This window comes from Petromyzon marinus, unplaced genomic scaffold (assembly GCF_048934315.1).
Source record: "Petromyzon marinus isolate PM22_M1 ecotype Great Lakes invasive population unplaced genomic scaffold, UKy_Petmar_22M1.pri1.0 PM_G_Scaffold_14, whole genome shotgun sequence".
Classification (NCBI taxonomy): Eukaryota; Metazoa; Chordata; class Hyperoartia; order Petromyzontiformes; family Petromyzontidae; genus Petromyzon; species Petromyzon marinus.
Genome location: NW_027422695.1, coordinates 2,545,676 through 2,568,787, shown reverse-complemented (window position 1 = coordinate 2,568,787; position 23,112 = coordinate 2,545,676). Strand labels below are relative to the sequence as shown.

Here is a 23,112-nt window from a genome sequence, read left to right as displayed (position 1 = left end):
TGGTGGTGGTGGTGGTGGTTATGATGGTGGTTATGGTGGTGGTGGTTATGATGGTGGTGGTTATGGTGGTGGTTATGATGGTGGTGGTTATGGTGGTGGTTATGATGGTGGTGGTGGTTATGGTGGTGGTTATGGTGGTGGTGGTTATGATGGTGGTGGTGGTCATGATGGTGGTGGTGGTTATGATGGTGGTTATGGTGATGTTGGTGGTTATAGTGATGGTGGTTATGATGGTAGTTATGATGGTGGTGGTTATGGTGGTGGTTATGATGGTGGTGGTTATGGTGGTGGTTATGGTGGTGGTGGTTATGATGGTGGTGGTGGTCATGATGGTGGTGGTGGTTATGATGGTGGTGTTGGTTATGGTGATGGTGGTGGTTATGGTGGTGGTGGTTATGATGGTGGTGGTTATGATGGTGGTGGTGGTTATGATGGTGGTGGTAGTTATGATGGTGGTGGTGGTCATGATGGTGGTTATGGTGGTGGTTATGGTGGTGGTGGTTATGATGGTGGTGGTTATGATGGTGGTGGTTATGGTGGTGGTGGTTATGATGGTGGTGGTGGTGGTCATGATGGTGGTGGTGGTTATGATGGTGGTGGTGATTATGATTGTGGTGGTGGTCATGATGGTGGTGGTGGTTATGATGGTGATGGTGGTTATGATGGTGGTGGTGGTTATGGTGGTGGTTATGGTGGTGGTGGTTATGATGGTGGTGGTTATGATGGTGGTGGTTATGATGGTGGTGGTGGTTATCATGGTGGTGAGAGTTATGGTGGTGGTTATGATGGTGGTGGTGGTTATGATGGTGGTGGTTATGGTGGTGGTGGTTATGATGGTGGTGGTGGTTATGGTGGTGGTGGTCATGATGGTGGTGGTGGTTATGATGGTGGTGGTTATGGTGGTGGTGATTATGATGGTGGTGGTGGTTATGATGGTGGTGGTGGTTATGATGGTGGTGGTGGTCATGATGGTGGTGGTGGTTATGATGGTGGTGGTGGTTATGATGGTGGTGGTTATGATGGTGGTGGTTATGGTGGTTATGATGATGGTGGTGGTGGTTATGATGGTGGTGGTGGTGGTTATGATGGTGGTGGTGGTGGTTATGATGGTGGTGGTCATGATGGTGGTGGTTATGATGGTGGTGGTTATCATGTGAGTTGTATTAGCACTCCACTGAGATTGACGTTCCACAGTGATTTATAATAAAGGCTGTTACGAGTTCTACCCGCCTCGTGATTTACAATTCCATTTACGTATGAAGAAGGTGCGCAGATCCGGACAGTAAATACGTTTCTTTTTTTTTATTAAACTCATGATATTTAATAAAAAAAATTAACTGAGGTAAACTACCTTAGCCCTCAGGTCTATATGCGTAAAAGAGAAGCGTGTGTATTCCCTTAATATGAGCACCGTATTTTCCCGCATATAACCCGCATACGCATACACACCCCGTGTCAGCATGCGAGCTCGCATGCTGACAAGGGGTGTGGGCGACTCAAGCTACATAGAGCGACATTAACCTGGGGCTGCTGCTACTGCTGATAGCGGGTGGTGGTGGCTGCTGATAGTGGGTGGTGGTGGTGGTGGTGGCTGCTGCTACTGCTGATAGCGGGTGGTGGAGGTGGCTGCTGCTGCTAGCGGGTGGTGGTGGCTGCTGCTGATAAGAGGTGGTGGTGGTGGTGAGGGCTGCTACTGCTGATAATAGGTGGTGGTGGTGGTGGTGAGGGCTGCTACTACTGATAGTGGGTGGTGGTGGTGGTGGCTGCTGCTGCTAGCGGGTGGTGGTGGTGAGGGCTGCTGCTAGCGGGTGATGGTGGTGAAGGCTGCTGATAGCGGGTGATGGTGGTGGTGAGGGCTGCTGCTAGCGGGTGGTGGTGGTGGTGAAGGCTGCTGATAGCGGGTGGTGGTGGTGAGGGCTGCTGATAGCGGGTGGTGGTGGTGGTGAGGGCTGCTGATAGCGGGTGATGGTGGTTGTGGTGAAGGCTGCTGATAGCGGGTGGTGGTGGTGGTGAGGGCTGCTGATAGCGGGTGGTGGTGGCTACTGCTGATAATGGGTGGTGGTGGTGAGGGCTGCTGCTAGTGGGTGGTGGTGGTGGTGAGGGCTGCTGATAGCGGGTGGTGGTGGTGGCTACTGCTGATAGTGGGTGGTGGTGGTGGTGGTGGTGAGGGCTGCTACTGCTGATAGTGGGTGGTGGTGGCTGCTGCTGCTAGTGGGTGGAGGTGGTGGTGAGGGCTGCTGCTAGTGGGTGGTGGTGGTGGCTGCTGCTGATAGCAGGTGGTGGTGGTGGCTGCTACTGATAGTGGGTGGTGGTGGTGGTGGCTGCTACTGCTGATGGTGGTGGCTGCTGCTGATAGCGGGTGGTGGTGGCTGCTACTGTTGTATATGAGCCTTTTCCAAAATTGATATTAATAATATTTGTGTCATATATAATATATTTTTTAACAAACAAAAAAAAATAAAACCCGTAAGCCAGGCACACGAAAAACCAGATGTCGATCATAAACAGACCATTAAAAAATAAAGAAATAATAAAACTCTCGAGGCGAGGATGTTAGCAGCTATCTGCGAAGATCTCCAGATGAACAAGAGTTTGATGTGCCCTAAGGGAGGTCACGCAGAGGGAAGCCCTCCGCAAGCCAGAAACGAGGATGCCCACGGGTTAAACCATATATATATTTTTTCCTTTGTCATTAAAACAACGGTTCAAATTTAAAATGCAATAACAAGAATAAGCTAAAGTTAGCGGTCCTCGCGCTCACTCCAATCAAGACCAGGCCGCCAGATACATCAGTGAATTATTATCCAATAATTCGCTATCAAATGATTTTTACCTTTAATACTTTTACTGTTAAAACAAAGCTTGGAGACAAAATACCGAGTCACATCAAAGGTTATCGAGAAGGAATGAGGCGAACGGGCAAACTTACGAAAGAGTTTAAACAATATCCCAAGCAACCCCGACCACCTTTGTCTCTCTCACAGCGCGGAGAAGCAGGAATAACACCTTATCACAAGGGGCCATCTGGAAAAGCCAGCCGGGTTTGATGAGGAGACACACCCCACCCCACACACGGCAACCAGGCAAACAAAGTTTTAAAGAAAATTGCAATATAACAATAATAACGTGTTAACCTTAAACGATATTCCATTATAGAACCTTACAGAACCAAGGGATATGGATTCCAACAATCTGGAAACGGACCTCTTAAACTCAGGATGAAAATTATTTTTCTTTCTAATAACTCCATCATATCAATGTGAACCTCGGTAACCCGAGAGGGGTGTCGGGAGGACGTAGTTACAAACACGAGTCTTGGCGAACATGGGACCAAATGGTATTTGAGAAATATAAAGTCGAAAGTATAAAGAGATAGGTACTCCCGACCACCTTTGTCTCTCCCGAAGAGCGCGAGAGAGGAATTTCACGCCAGGGCAAACAGATCATTATCGCAGGAACCATCTGTACACACACACGAACTCACACACACAGACCCCGCCCCCCCCCCTTTTCCACTGCGCAGAGAGAATTGTCTTTGAATATAACGGTCAGCCGCATTTTCAAAAGTCAGTGACGTTAAGTCAAGAGTCAAGACAGATCAGCGAGTCAAGACGTCCACAGGACGAGCAGTCGCATGGAGCGGCTGGCTCTGAGCCTCGCTGAGTAACGAGGATCGCTGAGTCGCGATGTATCAACAAAAGTGAGTCATACAGCAGTGGAGGAAACCTGCTGTCAGCGAACCAGCACGGCCACTCACTCAACTGAAGAAAAAGCTTGGCCAGCCGCCAACAAAGTATCAGCGAATCAGCGCTGAGAGCACTCGAGCATCTCCACAAAGAAAGCACGTGCAACGTGGCTCAACCAGCAGCGGAAAAGCACGAGCAGCCGCCAACAACTTCAGCAAACCAGTGACCAAGCGCGTTCGCGCATCTTCAAGGAGAGGGAGCGCGCGCCACCAGCGTGCCATCAGCACCAGCATCAGCACCAGCGCGTGCCAACAGCGCGCCACCAGCGTGCCACCAGCACCAGCGCGTGCCAACAGCGTGCCACCAGCGTGCTACAGCGCGCAACTTCGCGTCACCAGGGCTGAGAGGGAAGCGGCCCGGCACTCAACACCCATCGGCGCGACGACGGCGAGCGTCGTGCTGGCTCATCCAGCCAGCGGTGGACAGAAACTGGCAGTCGTTCGTATGCCCCTCCCCCACACTCCCTCCTCACTCCCCCACCGCTACACAACGAACAAACATTTTTTTTTGACAAGGAAATCAACCTAGGCGTTTGCTCAACGCAAGAAATCAACAACCCTCCCATTAAACATACAAGACTCATGATAACTGCGTCAACTATTAGCTGATAACGAAAAACATCGCCACCCATTGAGTTACGTTGATGAGGCAATCAGAATTATTTCAGTCGAATGCTTTAATTGCATAATCATTGATGAATCAATGAACGAACATCGCCGTGGTACTGTGCTGACGATTTCAAGCATAATAATTTCGCATATCAGAATGTGTTAAGGATTGGATACGAATCAAATACCGAGTGCCGTGTTGTGTAATCATTCAAGAATACGAGTTTGCATATTATAAGGTTAAGGTTTTGATAGAATAGTTCGCATGTTTTTAATCTCTCTCTCAACAACCGATCGATTGCATTACGCGTCGGGAATTAACCACAGGTGCCGCTATTGAGGTGAAACAACGCAATCGTGATGGTATCATGTTAACGCTGTGTTGAAATTCCAACATCCCGAGATTGAGTTTTCATATTATCCAAAAATTAAAGTTAGCTAGAAAATAAAATTGATCAAAGCAGAAGGTTTGTGTGTGATTCTTCCTGAAATTCTGAATAATATTGTTCTGCGTATGAGATCTGAATCCTGGGGACCTATCATAAGCACACTATCACCACACATAATCCATAACACACATAATTCATGTTAAATCGAGAGTAATCGTATCCTTATCGATAATACGGAATTAAAGAGCAGAGTCGAATCGACTCTCTCTCATTCACGCTCACAACGCCTGCGTCACTGCATACGATTAATTGCGTTATTCCAATTCATAACAATCCTCGTCACCGAGGCTCGACCTGATAATCCATAACGACCTGCATTATCATATCCACGCCCACTCGCATAAATTAATACGATTATCTCTCGAATCAGCATAATTTATGCGCATAATTACACTGATTAACATAATTTCAGATAAATTATGCAAATCTCAAATTTCATTTAATTTTCATTATTTTCATCAATTTTCATAACACCTATATATACAACACTACTGCTGCTAGTGGGTGGTGGTGGTGGTGAGGGCTGCTACTGCTGATAGCGGGTGGTGGTGGTGGTGGCTACTGCTGATGGTGGTGGTGGCTGCTACTGCTGGCGGTGCTCAGGTTTGGCGACGCCGTTTCTCATTTTCCTTTCCCTCATTCCTCCCTCCGAGACTCTGCGTCTGCAAAACTTCACTCATCGCGAACGCCTCCTCATCATCATCCTCTCCCCGGGCCTCCTCCTCATAGCTGCAGATTGCCCCTTGCACCATTGCGGCTCTAGCAGCAGTAGCAGCAGTAGCAGTAGCGCTGCCATCAGCGCGTGAGGAGAGAGGAACAAAATAAAGATAAGTTATATATAAATATTAATAGAGAAAGACAAAGTAATAAGAGCGCTGTTGTGGACACGAAGTTGTACACACACCGTGCAGTCGTGTACACAATATAGAGGAGTGGTCGCGGACATGACGTCACGCTCGCCTCCGGGGCGCGTATGACGTCACGTCTGGTGCCGTCATACGCGCCCGGGGGGGCGGGATGACGTCACGTCCCACAGGGATACATCAGGGGGAGAGAGAGCCCGTGACGTAAGCGGGGTCGTAGCCGGAGTCGAGGGGTCGCCGCAGGGTGGAGCGGAGGGGTCACGGGGTCAGGGGGTCACAGGAGGAGTCGGGGAACAGCGCCGGGGCTGGGGGTGGCTGCGGGGCTCCTCGTGGCCGGCCGTGATTGGCTGATCCCACGGCCGGCCACGAGGAGGCAGCACGGGGCAGCAGTCGGCTGTGGAGGGAGCCCCGCGGGAAGTTGCTTGGGACCCCGTGGGAACTTGCTTGGGGCCCCGTGGGAAGTTGCTTGGAACCCCGTGGGAAGTTGCTTGGAACCCCGTGGGAAGTTGCTTGGAACCCCGTGGGAACTTGCTTAGAACCCCCTGGGAAGTTGCTTGGAACCCCGTGGGAACTTGCTTGGGACCCCGTGGGAAGTTGCTTGGAACCCCGTGGGAAGTTGCTTGGAACCCCGTGGGAAGTTGCTTGGAACCCCGTGGGAACTTGCTTGGAACCCCCTGGGAAGTTGCTTGGAACCCCGTGGGAACTTGCTTGGGACCCCGTGGGAAGTTGCTTGGAACCCCGTGGGAAGTTGCTTGGAACCACGTGGGAACTTGCTTGGGAACCCCGTGGAGTGTGTCGTGACCACCAGGCTAGCTACACTAGTTACCACGTGACTGGTGTAGCTAGCCAGGTGGTGACCACCAGGCTAACTACACTAGTCACCACGTGACTGGTGTAGCTAGCCAGGTGGTAACCACACGGAGCGCGTGCGTGTGTGTGTGCGTGCGAGTACGTACGTTTGCCTGTGTGCGTGCGTGCGAGTCTGTGCGTGTGCGAGTATATAGGGCCACCGCACACCACAACGCCATTTCAAACCGCGTGGTTTCTTTTATTCGAACGCAACTTTGAAGGGGGCGAGGGTCTAAACCGAACAAACAGGAGAGAGGGGGGCACCATCGGTCGAACGTGGACTCGCCGCCCACACGCCGGCTGTGGCGAGGACGCAGCATCTCCTCCTCTGCTGTCGTTGCTGCTCCACTCAACGGATGCCGAAACGGCGAAGGAGGCGGCTTCAACGGCGCAGCACAAACACAGCAGGGAGACGGCTTCTTCAACTGAACAACGAACACTACCACCCACCGTGGTCACCATGATGTCGCCGCGTCCTGGCACCCCACGGTAGCCCCGCAGGCGGCTGGGCGGGACGGTGAGCGGCTCGGCAACGGGAAGAGTTCGCGAATTTAAATCCTGCTCGTGCAAAACAAAAGCAACGGTGCATTTTGACGGTCAGCAGGTGAAGACCCCCCCCCCCCCGCTCGCTGAGCTGCTGCTGCTGCTAGCTGCCAGCTGCCGATGACGACCACGAGGGACGATGACCGTTTGGCCAAATGATCCCGTTGAAATGTAAATTTGCCGACGGTCTAGCGACAACGTAACCGCGTCGTTACGGGTCAACGCCACCACCTCCCCGACGACGGCGTCGCCAGGCAGGGCGTCCTCCCCGACGACGGCGCTTCACGAGCCCATTGGGGGAACCGCGGACGCGTCGTCGTCGACGTCGGTGACGTCCACGGTCACCACGGTGACGGCGCTCGGCGAAGTCGCCGCCCCTCCGGCGGCGTCGTCGTTGTCGTCGTCGCTGGCGGCGGCCGCCCACACCGTCAGGTAGTGGTGGCGGCGCTTCTCGTAGTCCAGGGCCTTCGCCGCGACGCGTATTACGCCTGGGCACACGCGGCACACGCGACGCACGTCTGTGAGACGGAGAGACGGAGACACACGGACGGGGGAACTCCCCCACGGCCCGAGGGGACCGCCGCCTGCGCCCCGCGCCGCGTCTCTCACCGAGCCTCCGGTCGACGTCGAAGGCCCCGAGCTCGTTGCCGCCGGCGATGCCGTAGCTCACCGCGCCCCCCCCGCCGAGGACGGCCGCCACGGCGACGACCACGGTGCCCGGCGCTGCGTCTTCCGGCACGGCGGCGCGGTAGGCCAGCCGCCGGAACGCCGGGGCGGCGGCGACGCCGCGCTCGTCGTCATCGTCGTGCAGGGACACGGAAATCACCGCGGTGGAGGACGCCGTCGCCGAGGCTCCGCCGCCGTTGTGGGCGAGCACCGTGAGGCTGTAGACGTCGCGGCTCTCCAGCGGACGCTTGACGGTGATGACGCCCGAGCGGCCGTCGATGGCGAAGCGGTCGCCGGCAGAGTTCAGCAGAGAGTGAGTCACCCTGCGGTGGGGGCCTACAATACACGGCGACGACAACAACAACGGCCGTTCGCCACCGAGTGGCGGCGACGTCACCACGGCGCTTGTGCCAGGCCAGGTGCACGTTGGGGACACGTGGAGTGTCGAACGCCCGCCGGCAGGAGGTCACGGGGCAGACCCAGCAGGTGCCACGGGTTCACTGACCGAGACGAGTGGCCGATGCACCACCTGTGCCCCCTACTTTGCTTCAGCCACCCGGCGCTCCGCTCGTTCTTGTGAGCGTCGCTCCTTCGCCCTCCGTTGTTGTTGGAGGGCGACTGCCTCCAACTGCCCAGTAGCGTCGTTCACGAGCCTCCTCCACAGAGGCCGATCTTGACACCGCTGGTACCGGTCATCGGCAAGTCCACTCAGCTCCACGTCCTCCTGTACCACATCACTCCATCTCTTCTCTAGCCCGTGCCGCGCCCGTTCAGCCCCCTATATCCGGCCGAACAGGAGCTGCTTGGGCTTGCGGTGGCTGGCCATGCGGGCCACACGACTGAGCCAACGCAGCCTTGCCTGCCGGAACTCACCGATAGGAACATGTCTAGATTGCCAAAGATCCCATGTGTAGCCTCAGGCTGTAGGGGCAAGTGCTGTAAGAGAGCAGCACCTATGAAGGCCGGCACCGTGGCACACGAGGGGGTGGGTGGCCAGCACCACGCCCGGCCGCCTTTGTCTCTCGAGTGGCGATGTTCGCCAGGTTCGTAGCGCTGCGCGCTAACCGCTACCCATAATGTACACACACACGCGCACATACACACTCAAAGTCACGCGCGCGCGCGTGTGTACGTCGTCACCGTCGCCACCGTCGTACCCAGGTCGGCGTCGACGGCGCGCGCGCTCGTCACCACCGTCCCCACACCGGCGTGGCTCAGGCGCAGGGCGACGGCGTGGGGGGGCGACCCCGTGTTGAAGCGCGGGGCCGAGTCGTCCACGTCCTCCACCCTCACGAGGACCTCCGCCCGGCAGGAGCGGCCGCCGCCGTCGGTCGCGGCCACACCAAGCGCGTGGGCCGGGGCGGCCTCGCGGTCCAGCGGCGCCAGCGTGAATAGCTCCCCTACGCGGGGCCACGCCGACGAGAAAGACGTTAACCACCTCGCCCGCTACACAGGAGGTGGACATGAAATTTTATCACAACCCCGACGGCTGCGAGAGCGTGATGGAGAGAGCGCGATGAGCGTTACCGCTGACGGGGTCCAAGCGGAAGAGATTCGCTCCGGCACCGTGCAGCGAGTACCCGATGGTTCCGTTAGAGCCGGAATCGGAGTCACGGGCTGAAACCCTCAGCAGGAAGACTTGTGGGGCGACGTCCTCCCGCACGGTGACGTTGTACCACAGCTGGGGCACCGTGGCGACAGCGGTAGTGCAGTGAGCCCAAAGGTGAGGGAGAGCCGGTAGTCGAGGCGACACTTATTTAACAGTAACTATAGCACAGGGCCCCTTACGCCCGCCATCTGGGGAGGTGTGGCCTCCGGGCTATCGTGTCCTATCGACTGGGACCACGTACACTCTCAGCCCTGCGGCTAGGGGCCCTAGGGGGAGGCTACTTTGACCCGACCCGGCCAAGGTCCTTGGGTCCGACCACTTTCCCTCACAGCCCCGGCCCTTACAAGGACAGTGGGTCTGGGGGTTCCCAGGGTCCTACTCTAAGCCCGGTCTCCAGTCTTCAACTTGAGAACTGCGGAACCCATTCAGGGGTCCGGCTTTTATACCCTGGCAACGCCCTCTCCGCCCCTGGCCACGCCATCTCCGCCCCTGGCCACGCCCTCTCCGCCCCTGGCCACGCCTTCCTTCCAGAGTGTTCCAGGGGATCCTAGAATATTCCCACAGCCCCCTTATTTGGGTCTTGGGAACCCCGGTGGCCCACATACCACCCCCTACTGGCGTCTGTCCGCCAGTGCAGGTAAGTATACCGTGTGTTCATGGCGTTACAGCAGTACGGTGGTGTGGTAGGGTATGACGAGTCTGTGAGCCTGTGTGGCGAGTCTACGGTTACGGGTACCTTGTCACACATGGGGCCGTTGTCGTTGACGTCCAGCACGGTGACGGCCACGACGACCATCCTCACCAAGGTGCCGTCGGTGGCCATCACCAGCACGTGGTGGCGTTCCTGCTCCTCCCGGTCGAGCGGCCGCTCCAGGCGCAGCGTCCACTCGCCCCCCCTCTTGACGGGGCCGAGGGAGAAGTGGCCCAGCGGGTCGCCGCCTGTGGCCAGCGTGGACGGGGGGTGGGACGCGGACGTCGCTCGCCGTCGAGACGGAGAGTGTGACGAAGAGAGTGTGATGAAGAGAGTGTGATGACGAGAGTCGGTTTAATGCAGAGGCTTCCGCAACCAACTGTGAATGCGGTGGTGGGTTCACTCCAACACAACAGGTGTAGTGGCGTACTAGTAGACTACACTATACACTACTGCACACTACCTGTCAGGTGGTACGTAAGATCCCGGTTTTCCGGCGCGGCGTCCGCGTCGTCCGCCTGGACGACAGCCAACGCCAGGCCGGGCGCGGCGTCCTCCGGCACTCGGACGTCGATCACCGAGGCCGAGAACCGCGGGGGGTGGTCGTTGGCATCGCTCACGATGACGAGCACCTTGGCGATGGCCGGCGGGTGCTCGGGGCGTGCCGGGTCGAAAGCCTCGACGAGGAGGTGGTGCCGGTCACGGGCCTCGCAGTCCAGCCGGCTCAGCGTGCTCACCCAGCCGCTGCGGGCGTCCACCATGAAGAGCGGCTCCGCTTCTCCGGCGTCGCCGCTCTCGCGTGGCTCGACCAGGTTGTACACCGGCTGGGCACCGCCGTCTCGGTCCGTCGCTGAGGGACGGGTCGGGGGGAGGATGGGGGGAGTGGGGGGGGGTGTTGTATGTAGGCCTTTTTTCCAAAATTGATATTAAGAATGATTTTGCCAATATTTTTTTTTTATCAATCATGGTGTCGCTTGGAGGCCAGAGGGGGTGAGGTGAACACCCCTCCCTCCCCTCACAGCAACAGCCTCTTACACACAACCGAGGGACGGAGATAAGCCATAAAAGAATCAAACCAGGGTAAGGCTGAACAGCAGATGGCTTAATAAATCAGAACACACACGGACACACGTACAACCAACCCCCCCCCCCCCCCCCCCCACAACACAGAGCGAAATCAAAGGAAGTTCCGATCCTTGGTGAGAAGGCGGCAGAGGAAGAAATTTGGCATAAGAAGAGAGACACGAGCCATACGTCGTCATCACAGCTACCGGCGGCAGAAGACGGCGACCAACTAGCGAAGACGACGGCCAGCCACCGAGGGCGATCAAAGAGTTCTGCAACGTCAAGCCATCAACGTCGAGAAAGGGCGGAAAGCGCCAAGCATCGACCGAACCAGCATAGCAGAGAACCAGCGGCACGCGCAATTGACACCGCCAGGGGAGAGAACGCCGCTGCGTCAACAGCGTCAGGCGCGGTCCCCCACCTGCCCTGCTGTTTCCAGGCCTCGTCCCTGCGGACACTTCCTCCCGCCGTGATATTTTCCCAGTAAATTGGTTAAATTGGTTACCGAAGAGTGGCAGCCCCTACCATTTGGAGCTATCTGTGTGACCCATAGACTACTCGCTCAGAAACCCATAGACACACCACACAGACACCCGCACAAAGACGCGTTTGTTGACCGAGTGAGCCCAGCGCCGCACACGGTTGCGTTACCTTTCACTTGCACGAGCAGCACTCCGCCTGGCAGGTTCTCCAACACGGTGGCCTCGTAGACGCTCGACTCGAACACGGGCGCTTCGTCCTCCACGTCCTCCACACGCACCGTCACCGGGACCTGCGCCGTGACGTCGGCTCCGCCCCGCCGCCACGTGGCCCTCACCTCGAAGCGGTGGCTCCCCACGGCCTCGCGGTCGAGCGCCCTCGCCACCACAATCCGCCCGTCGCCGGCGACCACCGCGAACGCGCCGCCCCCGGCGCCGTCATCCGCCACCCCGCCGCCGCCGCCGGGCACCACGGCGTACGCGGCCGCCTCATCGCCCGCGAGCGCGGCCGCCACCGCGCCGACCTCGCTCCCCGCCCGCGCGTCCTCCGCGACCGTCAGCTCGTAGGCCGCCTGGGCGAAGGCCGGCGCCGCCGTGCCGGCGGGCAGCACGGCGACGGACGCGGGGACGGCGGCGGCGCGCCCGCCGCCGTCCTCCGCCACGACAAAAAACGACAGCCGCGAGCCCTCCAGGCCGGCGAGGCCGCCCTTGGTGACGACGCGGCCCGTCAGGGGCTCCACCTCCAGGACGTCCTCGGAGGCGTCCGGCTCCCGCCCCTTCCGGAGCGAGTAGACGACAGCCCCGTTGCTCCCCTCATCGCGGTCCGTGGCGGCGACCCGCAGGACCGCGGTCCCCTTCGCGGCGCTCGCCGGCACTCCGCCGGAGTACTCGGCGGCGACGAACCGGGGCGCGTTGTCGTTCTCGTCCGTGGCGACGACCCTGACCGTGGCGAAGGCCGCCCTGCCTCCGCCGTCCCGGGCCACGACGCGGACGTCCACGGCCCTCTGCGAGGGGTCCTCCCTGTCGAGGGGCGCCCTCGCGAAGATCCGCCCGCTCCCGTCGACGGTGAAGCGCTCGCGGGCGAACCGGTTCGCGATGGAGTACGACGCTCGCCCGAACGCGCCCGCGTCGGCGTCCGTGGCCCGCACCGAGGCCACCGGGGTCCCCGTCACGGAGTTTTCAGGAATCTCCGCCGCGTACTCGGCCCGCTCGAAGGCGGGGGCGTGCCGGTTGGTGGGCCGCACGTCGACCGCCAGCGTGGCGTCGCCGACGAACGCGCCGTCCGTGGCCGAGACTCGGAGGTGGTAGCAGGCGGCCAGCTTCTTCCGCTCAAGCGGGACGGCGACGGAGACGACGCCCGTCTCGGCGTCGATGGCGAAGCTCGCTGGGTCGTTGTCGCCGGAGACGATGGCGTACCGCAGCCGGTAGGCGTCCGACGCGTCGGCGTCCAACGCCCTCGGCGCGGCCACGAAGTGCCCGGGCCAAGACAGCCGGCTCACGGACGCCTTGTACAGCGGCCGCTCGAACACCGGCGCGTTGTCGTTCGCGTCCTCGACGGCGACGGTCACCGTGACGTCGGAGGCGAGGGGAGGGGAGCCGCCATCCGTCGCCCGCACCGAGAAACGACGGAGCCGGCTCCGCTCGTGGTCCAGGGGCGCCGTGGTCATGACCAGCCCGCCGTCCGGGTCCACGTAGAATCCCTCGCCGCCCTTCTCCCCGTCGTCCACGATCTCGTAGCGGAGCGCCCCGTTGGGGCCGGCGTCGGTGTCGACGGAGGTCCCCGGGGGCGCAGATTCGGACAGTGTGGCGGCGTAGGCGCCCCGCGCGAAGAGCGGCCGGTTGTCGTTGACGTCCCCGACGACGACGTCCAGGCTCGCGTCGGCGTGCAGGCCCGTCGCCGGGGAGGCGGCCCGCACCGCGAGGCGGTAGTTGGCCCGCGTCTCACGGTCCAGCGAGCCGACGACGCTCACGACGCCCGTGTCAAAGTCGATGGAGAACTGGTCGAAGGGGTCGCTGTCGACGATGGAGAAAACGAGCGGCAGGCCCTCGGGACCTGCCGCGCGGACGTGAGCGATCGGCGCGGGCGGCCCGACGTCCTCGGGCACCCACGCGACGTGGGAGAGGCTCTCGAACGCCGGCGTGTCCTCGTCGAGCACCGTGACCGTGACGCCGACCGCAGACGACAGCGGAGGAGTCCCGCAGTCCATCGCCACCATGGTCACGACGAAGTCCTTGCCCGACGCGCCCGGGGCGAAGCTCGTCCTCAGCAAGATCTCGCCGCCGGAAGGGCGGACGCGAAAGCGGCCGTCGCGGTCGTCCCTCAACGAGTACCTCACCCTGGCGTTCTCGCCGACGTCCCGGTCGAGGGCCGCCACGATCAGCACGGCGCTCCCTGGCGCCGCCGCCGCCCCGACGACGGCGCGGTACGGCAGGCCGACGAACGCCGGGGCGTTGTCGTTGACGTCTTCGACGGCCACCTCGACCACGGTGCGAGCGACGCTCGGGCCGCCCCTCACCTCCACCAGCAGCTCGTAGCGATCGCGCTCCTCCCTGTCGAGCGCGACGCCGGCCGTCTCCAGGACGCCCGCCGTCGGCCTCATCCGGAACGCGCCGCTCGGGTCGAGCAGGTCGAAGACGAGCGGCTCGTTGAGGTCCCCCCCCGTCGCGACGACCGCGGCCACGACGGCGCCCGCCGCGCCGTTCTCGGGGATGCGCGCCGAGATCTTTGGCGGAACCCGCAGCCTGCCGCCGAACGCCCGCACGGAGACCTTCACCCGCGCGGCGCTCCGAAATTTCCCGTCGGACACCTCGACCCCGAGGTCGTAGCCGGCGGCGAGGAGGGAGGCGTTTCGCACCTCGACGTCCCCAGTGCGCGCGTCCACGGCGAACGCGCCGCCGACGTTTCCCGAGGCGACGCGGTAGGTCAGCGCGGCACCGACGTCCGGGTCGGAGGCCGCCAGGGTCAGCAGGCGGACGCCGGCGTGGGTCGGCACGGTCAGCGTCGTCTCGTACGCGGCCGTCGAGAACGCCGGCGGGCAGTCGTTGGCGTCCAGCACGGCAACCGTCACCTCGGCCGGAGCTTCGGCGGACATCCTCGGGCTGCCGCCGTCCGAGGCGGTCACCCGGAAGCGGAACTCGGCCGTCGTCTCGCGGTCGAGGGCCCCGGCCGTCCTGACGGCCCCCGTGCGTGGGTCGACGGAGAAGTACTTTCTGGCTTCGCGCTCGACGATCCGTCGCGCGCCCCTCGCCGTCGTCCGCGTCGGCGGCTCGTATGACGAGCGGGACGCCGTCGGGGTCCAGCACCAGGGTCCCCGCCACCGCCTCCTCGCCGACGGCCCCGCGGTAGCGCGGGCGATCGAAGACGGGCGCGTTGTCGTTCTCGTCGAGCACGAGGATCGTCACCGACGCGTCCGTCGAGAGGCCCGCCGCGTCTGTGGCCCGCACCGTCAGCTGGAACGACGGCGTCCGCTCGCGGTCCAGCGGCCGTTTGGCGGCAACGACCCCGGACGTCGGGTGGATGTCGAAGGCGCCTTCGGGATCGCCCTCCCGTATTTCGTAGGCGACCGTCGACCGGCCAGAGGCGCTCACCGCGAGCACGAAGCTCCCGGGCGCGGCCCCTTCGGCGACCTCCGCCGAGTAGCCGCCGCCGCCTCCGGAGGCAAATTTGGGGGGGGCGTCGGCGTCGGCGGCGACGACGACGACGCGGACGGCGGCATTCGTGACGCGGCGCGGGCGCCCCCGGTCCACCGCCCTCACCGTCAGCTCGTAGGCCTCCACCGCGGAGCCGTTCAGCTTCCTCGCCACGAAGACGACGCCCAGCGCGCGGTGGACGGCGAAGGAATTCCCCACGTTTCCTGCCGGGAGAATTCGGAGGAGCGGGACGGGCGCGATTTCACGTCACCGAATCCGGAGGGAGACGCCGAGGGCAAACGACGCGGGGGAAACCGCGGCGCCCGTCGGCTCCCGAGCGATCCGAGTTGGACCCGCGGCTCGCGACTCGCTCGGGGAGAGGGACGCGACGGAGAAACCACGACGCTGGAAACGTGCCCCTGTGCAGAAACTCCCCCCCCCCCCCCCCCCCCCGGGGCGGTTGGGAGGGGCGGCGGGAGCGGCGGCGGAAGCGGCGGTCACCGTATCTGATGCTATATCTGACGTCGGCGTTGGGGCCGTCGTCGCGGTCCGTCGCCGTGACGCGCACCACGGCGGAGCCCACGGCCGCCGACTCGGCCACGCGGGCCTCGTAGGGGCCGCCGGTGAAGCAGGGCGCGTGGTCGTTGGCATCGTTGACGCTCACCGCCAGCGTGGCGTACGCTCGCCTCACGGGGACCCCGCCGTCCTGCACCTGCTCGCGCGGGTGAGAGAAAGAGAGTGAGAGAGTGAGAGAGTGAGAGAGTGAGTGAGAGAGTGAGAGAGAGAGTGAGAGAGAGAGTGAGAGAGAGTGAGAGAGAGTGAGAGAGAGAGAGTGAGTGAGAGAGAGAGAGAGTGAGAGAGAGTGAGGGAGAGAGTGAGAGAGAGAGTGAGAGTGTGAGAGAGAGAAAGTGAGTGAGAGAGAGAGTGAGAGAAAGTGAGAGAGTGAGAGAGAGTGAGAGAGAGTGAGTGAGTGAGAGAGTGAGAGAGAGTGAGAGAGTGAGCGAGAGAGTGAGAGAGTGAGAGAGAGTGAGAGAGAGAGAGTGAGAGTGAGAGAGTGAGAGACTTTGACTTTTAAATAAACTTTATTGTCCAGCAGCAAATGCCCTGGATGGTTCCGGTGCTCCATTGCGAGAGTCGCCAATAAAAAAGCCAACAATGTCCGTGCGCGTCATTGCGCGCAAGACCATCGACACCAGCCACAGGCAACAACCTCGTCACCGTCAACACAAGCGCACATATCGAAAAACAACACCGTTCTGCAATGACACAGAAGCGGGAAAAAAACCGGGTCCAAAGTGCGAACCACGCGCCGCCCCCCCCACGGTACGGGTGAACCCAACCACCAAAACAAAATCAAAATCGGTCCGCACGTGTCACCGCGTGCACATCCAAATGACGCAGCTGATCGCCGCCAATGCAGGTAGGTATACAGACCGCCTCAGTGGACGTGCTGCACACGAGGCACGCACAGCACACCTCCTGGCGTGGCCACCGCCAGCTTAGGTGGCTCACGGTCCACCGCCAGCCTCTGGTGATCGCGTGCGCAGAGGAAACCGTTTCGAGTCCGCGCGCGTCATCGCGCACCTTGCCCTTTTAAATCCCGAGGCCACAACGCTAGGTGTTGGTGTTGGCGGTGGCCGCAGGGGGGGGGCCCTTTAGCTGGGAGGAATACCTCCTCTCTGCCTTCCGTACTAGAGCCTCCACCTTGTCGGCCTCCTTCCGGCTGCAGACTTACCTTTGCGGATCCTTGCAAAGTGGTCGCGCGGCCTGCATGAAGGCCAGCGCGTCGGGGAATTGCTCTCTGAAGGTGCCCGCGCGCCCCTTGAAGGGGTGTCGTACATAGTCAATGATGGCCCCTGGGTTGTACTCTATCCCCCTCCGGACTCGCGGGCGGGTCGTTTCACTTGTGTTCTCAACAACGTTGGACCTTAACCACCCGTCGTCCCTGTAGGTGTTGTTGTTGTTGTCGTTATTTTCGTTGCTGTTGTTTTTACAGTCGCCTTGTATGTTCTCTTGGGGCTTGGCGGCCGCCTCTCGTGTCAGGCCACCCCGAGCCGGGTTTTTCTTGGGCTTGGGGTGGTGTACCTCCGCGGGTCCAGCAGCCATCGCCCCGTCAGACGGGGAGGCGGGCTGCTCGTCTCTCGCGTGCGCCGCGGCACCGTCAGGTGTCACGGCACCCTCGAGCGCCGCGGCACCGTCAGGCGCGGCGGCGCCGGTGAAGGTGATGGTGGTGGTGGTCGTGAAGCCTTCAATAGCTGTACCGGGGGAATCTCCATATGGTACAGATATAAAGGGTATTTTGTACCATCGGACACTACACCCCCACAACTCCCAATCGGTGATGGGGCAGTTGTGGAGAGAGTGGAGAGTTTCTCATACCTGGGCAGTGTGCTTATGACCGGCTCCAGTTTAACAGCAGAGGTCTCACTCCACATCAGTCGAGCGGCAATATCTTTTCATCGGTTGCGTAACGCTGTGTGGAAGCTACCTGGTCTGTCGCTCCGCACTAAGCCTCAGGTCTTCTTGGCCACGGTCATTCCCACCCTTCTCTATGCTTGCGAAACGTGGACCCCCCTAATGGAACATCTTCGCCGGTTGGAAACATTTAGGCTGGCCTGCTTACGATCCATCCTGGGTTTAACCAGACTGGATTGTGTGAGGAGCTCACAAATCCTTGAAAGATCTAGGAAAGGTCTCATCGGTGAGCTCCTCCGGCGGGCAAGGCTGCGATGGCTGGGTCATGTAGCCCGCATGCCCAGCCACCGCATGCCGAAACAGATTTTGTTCGGCCGGATTGAGGGGGCTAAACGGGCGCGGCACGGGCTAGAGAAGAGGTGGAGTGATGTGTTACAGGAGGACGTGGAGCTGAGTGGACTTGCCGATGACTGGTACCAGCGGTGTCAAGATCGGCCTCTGTGGAGGAGGCTCATGAAGGACGCTACTGGGCAGTTGGAGGCAGTCGCCCTCCAACAACAACGGAGGGCGGAGGAACGATGCTCACAACAACGAGCGGAGCGCCGGGTGGCTAAAGCACAGCAGGTTGGCACAGTAGGGGGCACAGGTGGTGCATCAGCCAGTCATCTCAGTCAGTCGACCCGTGGCACCTGGGTCTGCCCCGTGACCTCCTGCCAGCGGGCGTTCGACACTTCACGTGGCCTCAGTGTGCACATAGCCTGGCACAAGCGTCGTGGTGACATCACCGCCACTTAGTGGTGAATGGCGGTTGTTGTTGTTGTTGGTCTGCAATTCCGGAGCGGCCAAGGCTGGGTCCGGCTCCGATGGTCGCTCTGCTACCGCGACGTCGTCCGGCAGGTGGAGTCCGCCGTCGTTGCTCATCCCGTCCCGCGGCCCGGGTTCGCCGTCGCTCCCCGTCGCCGCTTCCGTGCGGTCCTCCGGCTCGCTGTTGTCGCCGGCGACCACCGTCCGCATCGCGGGGGCCCCGACGCGTCCCGCTGACGCGGGGTCGCTCCTTGCCCTCCGCTTCCTCCGCCAGGGAGGGGCGGACGGAGACGACCCCGGTGGCGGGGTTCACGGCGAAGAAGTCGCCATCGGCGCCGCCTCGGACGACGTACCGGCAGCCCCGCGCGCCGCAAGAGGCTCAAGGTGCACCTAGCCTGGCACAAGCATCGTGGTGACGTCACCGCCACTTAGTGGCGAATGGCGGTTATTGTTGTTGTTGTAGGGATGTCAGTTTAGTAGCAGCGAGCATGGGAATCGATGTCCAGGTTGGAACTTTACAACGCGGGGCCTAGCCACGCAGGGCCTTGCCTCCTGCCCTCGCCTGATTGCGTTCACTTTAATTATCTCGCTTAAGTTTAATTTGTCTTCACCCGGCTCGCCACTTTGTAACTTTGTTTTATTGTCAATATTCACGCAGTTTTTATTTTCTTTTGTTAGCAGGCCAAGCCCGCTTGAGCTGCTATACCGCTCTTATTATCAGAAGCGACCTGCCCACAACAACACAAGGTGAGGCTTTGTCAACGTGTGTGAATGTTTTGACTTAAAACTTTGGTGACTGCAAGAATTAATATTCTTGGTTTATTCGATAAAGTAACGTAGATAGAAAATAAAATAATAATAAAATGAAAAATAAAACAATAAACCCACGACGTTTCGATCGCAACACAAGTGGTCTTTATCTTATTGAATTTAATCTGTTATTTTTATTTTCTATCTACGTGACTTTACTGAAAGAACCAACAATACATGCGTCAGTGTATCTATAGGTCAAAGACGCTAAGCGCGTGCCGCTGTTGACTCTGAATGTGTGGAGGGGAACACCTTCACCACGGGGAGAGAGAGACAGAGACACGGATAGCCTCGGCTATGTTGATTGATCCTCCATTCATTACTTGGTGGAGTGAGGAAGAATTAATGCTGAGCAGATGAAGGTGGCAGGCATGGTTGTGGTCACACCACCACCTGTTTACTCATGGCAGTGTGTGACAGTGTCAAGTTTGTGTTTGAAGTAAAGTCTATGAACTCTGTTGAACACGGAGGTTATATCAAAACAATAGTTTATATATTTTTTTCCTCTGGAAATCTTTATAAGAATGGAAACAGGAGGTGAACACAGCACACACATGCAGCTGAAGTCGGATCTGTTCATCCCAGCGTTCAAGGACATCTGAGCCTGGATTCACACCTCTAAGATGCGATTGAACATTGATTTATGCTATTCTGCATAACACAAATAGTATTGTTTTCAACACCCTTTGCTTTGTCAGCTGAATTTAGCTTTCATAGATATTCATTTTGTAGTCAGACAGCCGAAATTGTGTGCTCGGAGTTTTGGGTTAACATTCATTTTGCAGATATGAGGGCTTCCAGGCATATTTATGACATTTCCCCTCTCATTGTGATGAATTTGGGAAACGTTTTCACTACATCATGAATATAGTAATAAGTATAGACGTGTAAGTCACTGTGTATATATGCATTCCTCTGTGCCTCCAAACTGACTTGTAAATGGCGTGGATATTCTTATTTTCTGTCTGCAGCTGACGCTTCCTCTGACGCTTCCTATGCAGAATTGGTTTCATGGAGCAAAGGCAGCAGCTCGGTACGACAAGTCAACAATGCGACCAGCGTGCATACAGCACGGACCGGACTGGAAACTTAACACGGCACCAGAGAACTCACACAGGAGAGAAACCCTTCAGGTGTACTGTGTGTGGGAAGGCATTTGCATGGTCATCAGTTCTTGAGACCCACCAGAGAACACACACAGGAGAGAAACCCTTCAAGTGCACTGTGTGTGGGAAGGCATTTTCATGGTCATCTACTCTTAAAACACACCAGAGAACACACACAGGAGAGAAACCCTTTAGATGCAGTGTGTGTGGGAAGACATTTTCAGATTCATCTACTCTTAAAACACACCAGAGAACACACACGGGAGAGAAACCCTTCAAGTGCACTGTGTGCGGGAAGGCGTTTGCACAGTCACCACATCTTAAAGTACACCAGAGAACACACACGGGAGAGAAACCCTTCAAGTGCAGTGTGTGTGGGAAGACATTTTCAGATTCACGTAATCTTGTAACACACCAGAGAACACACACGGGAGAGAAACCCTTCAGGTGCACGATGTGCGGGATGGCGTTTACACAGTCATGTAATCTTGTAACACACCAGAGAACACACACGGGAGAGAAACCCTTCAAGTGCAGTGTGTGCGTGAAGGCGTTTGCACATTCATCTGATCTTGTAAAACACCAGAGAACACACACAGTAGAGAAACCCTTCAGGTGTACTCTGTGCAGGAAGCCGTTTGCAGATTCATCAAATCCTCGAAGACACCAGAGAACACAAAAGCATGGGAAGATCCACAAGGAGCGGAGTCGGAGTCTGAAATCAGCTTGTGAAAGTCAAAGTGCCGCAATGAGCCCATCCCTCATGAAACAAGAACCGGATGAAAATCCCAGCTTGGACACTTTTAAAGGTATCGAGGTGAAATGTGAAGAAGTGATGGTGAAATGTGAAGAAGTGATGAGCGAAGAAGTGAAGGTAAAATGTGAAGATGAAGATTCAACTCCAAAATGGGACCTTCACATCGTGAAGCAGGAGGAGAATTCTGACTGTGAGGCAGAGTGAGGCAACTCCCAGCAGTTTGTGTAAGTGGAGGTGTGGGTGGACTTGCTCCTAGACAATAAAAAGTCAAGTGGAGACCCGATAGATGTGTAAGCCAGAGACGATGTCGCTACAATAGATACACCTTTGTCACAGGCCTTTAATGACAAGAATGTGAAGTTGAACACTTTGTGGGCCCGTGGGTTGGGTAGATCTCTAACCAGGAGCAAGAGCCAATAAGCTCCCAAGCATTCACTATGTTATAATATTCTTTTACATGGTGCTTGCTTAATCGCCTCAGCAACTCGGAGTTCTGTGTCGTACCTCGTCTGAAACACTCAAAGAGCATCCCCAAGTAGCAGCTGCCGCTGTGTGGCACAAGGTGGTGGCCCTGCACCGGCCTGCATGTGGACGAGAGCCTGTCCGTAGGGGGCGATGATTGATGTGTCATCTCAGTTGTGTAGTTTGTAGGTAATGTTTAGAATTTGCTACATTTTCACTTAGACGCCAGCATGCAATGGCCTACTCGTTTTGAATGACAATAGTATGTTTTACATACACTCTGAAGCAGACTGCAACTTTTTTTAAAAGTTTCTTGTTAATACGATGTAACGTGATGCAGTATATTTCACTGCAGTAATCCAATTTTGTTAATATGCCTGTCAATAATTTAGAATGTATACTTGTCTGGTTTTGTGCATACTTGTAACATTTGATCTACAAGGGTCAAACATTGAATAAGTGATGTTAGGACAAAGTGTGCGTGTGTTTGAAAGTAACCTGTACGGAGAACTCAGGTGAGACCCGTTCTTGTGATACAGGTCAAACGGTGTTGTGTTCCACGAAGCATCTGGAGCAACTCATTGTCTTTGAAATAGGTGGCACACTCGGATCATTCATCAGTTACAAGGCATACCACTTAAAAGTTACACGTATAGGAGGAGGTACATTCTCTACAACACGAATTATAGTTTTGTCTTACGTGTTGAGGCCACGTGATGTGTCGAAGGCTCTCTGCCAGCTCACAGGACAGACCCAAGTGCCGTGTGCTCAATAAGATGAGTGACAGAGGCACCACTGCACCGACTTGGTGTGGCCGACGCTCCGCTCGTTGTCGTGAGCGTCGCTCATCCGCCCTCCGTTGTTACTGGAGGGCGACTGCCTCCAACTGCCCAGCAGCATGCTTCACGAGCCTCCTTCACAGAGGCCGATCTTGACACCGCTGGTACCGGTCATCGGCAAGCCCACTCAGCTCCACATCCTTCTTGTACAGCATCAGTCCATACATCTTTAAGAGGGTTATCGAAATGCCATGCTACAGACAGATGGGCAGTTATGAACGAACAGAGCTAATGCATTAACATCTCAAACTTGGTTGGAAAGCGTTAAAAAGGAATGTCTTATTTGACCTGAACTGCATATTGATTGATTTGCATGTAATTTCTGAGACAATGCAAATTTGGCCCAATATGTACAAATCTTTTCCACTAAGCATACATGTTCCAGGCAACGGTTATTCACCGTGAAACGCGATGCAGTGAAGGACAATAAAAACAACTGTAATACAGAAATCGTGCACTCACATCAGTCTGGGTTAGCGCGTGAGAGGACCTGTAATACTATGATCTTTCCAGATACGGAGACAAATTGGCATTAATGCAGATTTGAGGCTATGCGGATGACTTTGAACCCAATGCACCCTTCAATGGTAATGCACATAATAGAGACATGCTTTTTTCACTTTTCTAAACCCATGCTTTTAAAATAATCTCAAGCAATTTTCTCTGCCAGTCATGTTGCCTGATCTTATTGCACTCACACACACACAAAGATCCCCCATAT

At 57.7% G+C, this 23,112-nt stretch overlaps 2 protein-coding genes across 2 annotated transcripts; one reads left to right on the top strand and one right to left on the bottom strand.

Annotated features, from left to right (window-relative positions):
• Window positions 1-6,690: 6,690 nt before the first annotated feature.
• On the bottom strand, window positions 6,691-18,627 carry LOC142910253 (protocadherin Fat 1-like). Its single transcript, XM_076059958.1, has 13 exons — window positions 18,493-18,627; window positions 16,934-17,376; window positions 16,451-16,454; window positions 15,700-15,910; window positions 14,810-15,422; window positions 11,741-14,778; window positions 11,296-11,361; window positions 10,488-10,874; window positions 10,070-10,272; window positions 9,252-9,405; window positions 8,882-9,124; window positions 7,668-8,060; window positions 6,691-7,546 (listed from the first exon to the last, which is right to left on the bottom strand). Exons 1-13 carry the CDS (start codon window positions 18,625-18,627, stop codon window positions 7,341-7,343), a joined length of 6,096 nt encoding a protein of 2,031 aa, XP_075916073.1. The 3' UTR covers window positions 6,691-7,340.
• A 1,575-nt stretch (window positions 18,628-20,202) lies between these two features.
• Window positions 20,203-22,796, top strand: LOC142910252 (uncharacterized). Its single transcript, XM_076059957.1, has 2 exons — window positions 20,203-20,950; window positions 22,777-22,796. Exons 1-2 carry the CDS (start codon window positions 20,239-20,241, stop codon window positions 22,794-22,796), a joined length of 732 nt encoding a protein of 243 aa, XP_075916072.1. The 5' UTR covers window positions 20,203-20,238.
• The last annotated feature ends 316 nt before the right edge of the window (window positions 22,797-23,112 follow it).

What these genes read in the sequence shown, in the direction of transcription:
- LOC142910253 (XM_076059958.1), bottom strand. Translation starts at nt 18,627, where the DNA reads ATGCGGACGGTGGTCGCCGGCGACAACAGCGAGCCGGAGGACCGCACG. An exon ending in TCTTACGTACCACCTGACAG is followed by an intron (nt 10,273 to 10,487) that starts GTAGTGTGCAGT and finishes CGCTGGCCACAG; the next exon opens with GCGGCGACCCGCTGGGCCAC. An exon ending in CCGCTTGGACCCCGTCAGCG is followed by an intron (nt 9,125 to 9,251) that starts GTAACGCTCATC and finishes GGCCCCGCGTAG; the next exon opens with GGGAGCTATTCACGCTGGCG.
- LOC142910252 (XM_076059957.1), top strand. Translation starts at nt 20,239, where the DNA reads ATGGAGCAAAGGCAGCAGCTCGGTACGACAAGTCAACAATGCGACCAG. An exon ending in AGTAGAGAAACCCTTCAGGT is followed by an intron (nt 20,951 to 22,776) that starts GTACTCTGTGCA and finishes TACATGTTCCAG; the next exon opens with GCAACGGTTATTCACCGTGA.